The sequence below is a fragment of the Rhea americana genome, unplaced genomic scaffold, assembly GCF_003343005.1.
Source record: "Rhea americana isolate MKP2758 unplaced genomic scaffold, rheAme1 scaffold_544, whole genome shotgun sequence".
Classification (NCBI taxonomy): domain Eukaryota; kingdom Metazoa; phylum Chordata; class Aves; order Rheiformes; family Rheidae; genus Rhea; species Rhea americana.
The window spans coordinates 60,163-62,176 of record NW_028186695.1 but is presented as its reverse complement, the minus strand read 5'-3'; the positions used below and the strand labels follow the sequence as shown (position 1 = coordinate 62,176).

At 49.9% G+C, this 2,014-nt stretch overlaps 1 protein-coding gene across 1 annotated transcript in view; it reads left to right on the top strand.

Annotated features, from left to right (window-relative positions):
• The window catches only part of LOC146588061 (tetraspanin-15-like), a 6,642-nt gene that overhangs the window by 1,046 nt on the left and 3,582 nt on the right, over nt 1-2,014 (top strand). Inside the window, exons 2-3 of the mRNA XM_085318602.1 lie at nt 1,546-1,620; nt 1,811-1,906. Coding sequence (XP_085174728.1) covers nt 1,546-1,620; nt 1,811-1,906 — 171 coding nt within the window. The remainder of the gene's footprint in view (nt 1-1,545; nt 1,621-1,810; nt 1,907-2,014) is intronic.

The following is a 2,014-nucleotide window of genomic DNA, read 5'->3' as shown; positions in this document are numbered from 1 at the left end:
CTCCTTTTTTCCCCTTCTTTCCTCCTTTTTTCCCCTTCTTTCCTCCTTTTTTCCCCTTCTTTCCTCCTTTTTTCCCCTTCTTTCCTCCTTTTTTCTCTTTCCTCCTTTTTCTCCTTTTTTCTCCCCTTTTTCTCTCTTTTTCTCCTTCTTTCCCTTTTTCTCCTTTTCCCTTTTTTCTCATTTTTCCTCCTTCTTTTCCCCATTTACCTTTTTCTTTCCCCCTTTTCCTCCCCTTTTCCTCCCCTTTTCCTCTTTTTTCTCCTTTTCTTCCTTTTTTTCCTCCTTTTTTTTCTCTTTTTTTTTCTCCCCTGTCTCCTTTTTTCTTTGCATATTTTCCCCGGGCAGTCGCGCTCTCCCGAGTCTTTAGGCAGCAGAGCTGGGGAAGGAGGTTTCAGCTATCAGGGACGTTTAAGCGGCCGCTTTGGGGTTTCTAAAGGGAGGGAATCGATTTTTGGAGGTTTCTCACCCGTAGCGGTTTGCAAAGCTTGGCTACCAGTGCAAATCAACCCCTAAATGCCCCAAAGGCAGCTCGGTTTTGGGGCACTTCTGGGCAAGTTGGCAAATTTAAGCTCYGGCTGCGTTTATGGGGCGGTTTTGCACTTCTATACGCCCAGATCRACGACTCCTGGGTTTTTTTTCTCAAGCTGGTTTTGCCAGAAGCAGGTCGTATCCTGGCTCGGTGCCTCCTGCCCGACGGCTCCCGTGGGTATTTGAGCATCCAGAAAGCGCTGAATTTGCCAAGGGGCTTTGTAAAATAAAAGTTTGATTTCCAGGCAATTCCCCGTTGCGGATGCAAACGGGAAGACGAACCGCCAGGAAACGGCAGATCTGGCAGAGCCGTTTTCTGCGTAAAACCCACCAAAATAAATAAAACATGTTAAAACGGTGCTTTGGATTTGGAGCTTTTCCCCACRGCTGTTTGCACGATTGCACCACGAGCCCCATGGAAATTAGCTGGAAAAGCTTAATTGCAGCAGAGCTGTGCAGAGCATCGCTGTGCTGCATTGCTGGCACGAACGTTGCAGTGAATTAGGGAGGTTTCATGATTTTTTTTATCCCGAAGGAGAGTAGCTGGAGGACCCAGGGATGCTTAATCCTTAAAGGATTGAGCCCAATGTGCCTTTAGATATTTTTCCAGCTTGGGAGGCAGGGGCTAGCCTTGGAAAGGGAGCAAATTGAATTGCACGGCCCGAAAACACCGCGATAAATTAGATTTGCAAAAAGGCATCGCTCCTAGAAAGCTCCTTTCCCGCAGGTTTTGGGGGCTGGCGCTTTTCTTTTTCGCTTTTCTCCAAAGCATTTGGTTTTGGCAAGGAAGAGCTACCTGCTGCAAGCACCGTTGCAAAAAAGAAAAAAAAAGGGAAAAAAAGGGGGGGAGAAAGGGAAAAGCACGTGCAACATCCCCGCGCATGCAGCTCGCGTGCGTGCGCTGGGTATATGGATATAAGCTGGATATAACCGTGCCTGCTCGTGGAGTGTGGCGCAGTGATTTGGGCTCCCGCGGCGGCTGATCCCGTGCCTTCCCCCCTGCCCTTTCCCACGCAGTTTTTTTGGATCCTCCTGGCGCTTTTCGTGGCCCAGCTGCTGCTGCTGCTGGCCGAGATCGTCTTCGAGAGCAAGGTGAGCGCAATTAAGGCACCCTGGCTGGGGAAAGGAGGGGGATAAGGTAATTAGCTTTATCCACTCGCCCGCACCYGGCTGGGGATTCTCCTTAGGGCTCGTTAAACCCTTTGCTTTAATTACATTAAAGTTTGGCTTTGCCCCTCCAGCTGCTTTTTCCTACGGGACTTTTTATTTTATTTCCCCGCAGATGCACGCGGTTTTCCACGCCAACATCCAAGAGGGCATCAGGCACTACTACGACGACCTCGACTTCAAGAACATCTTGGATTTTGTGCAGGAAAAGGTCAGCGCTCGCCTCGGGGGGGGCCTAGTCCTTATACCTCTGCGTATCTGAAGTTATCCGCACGTGTCTCGAGAGCGCTTCTGCCAAAGGTCCTCGGCATCCGGGCGC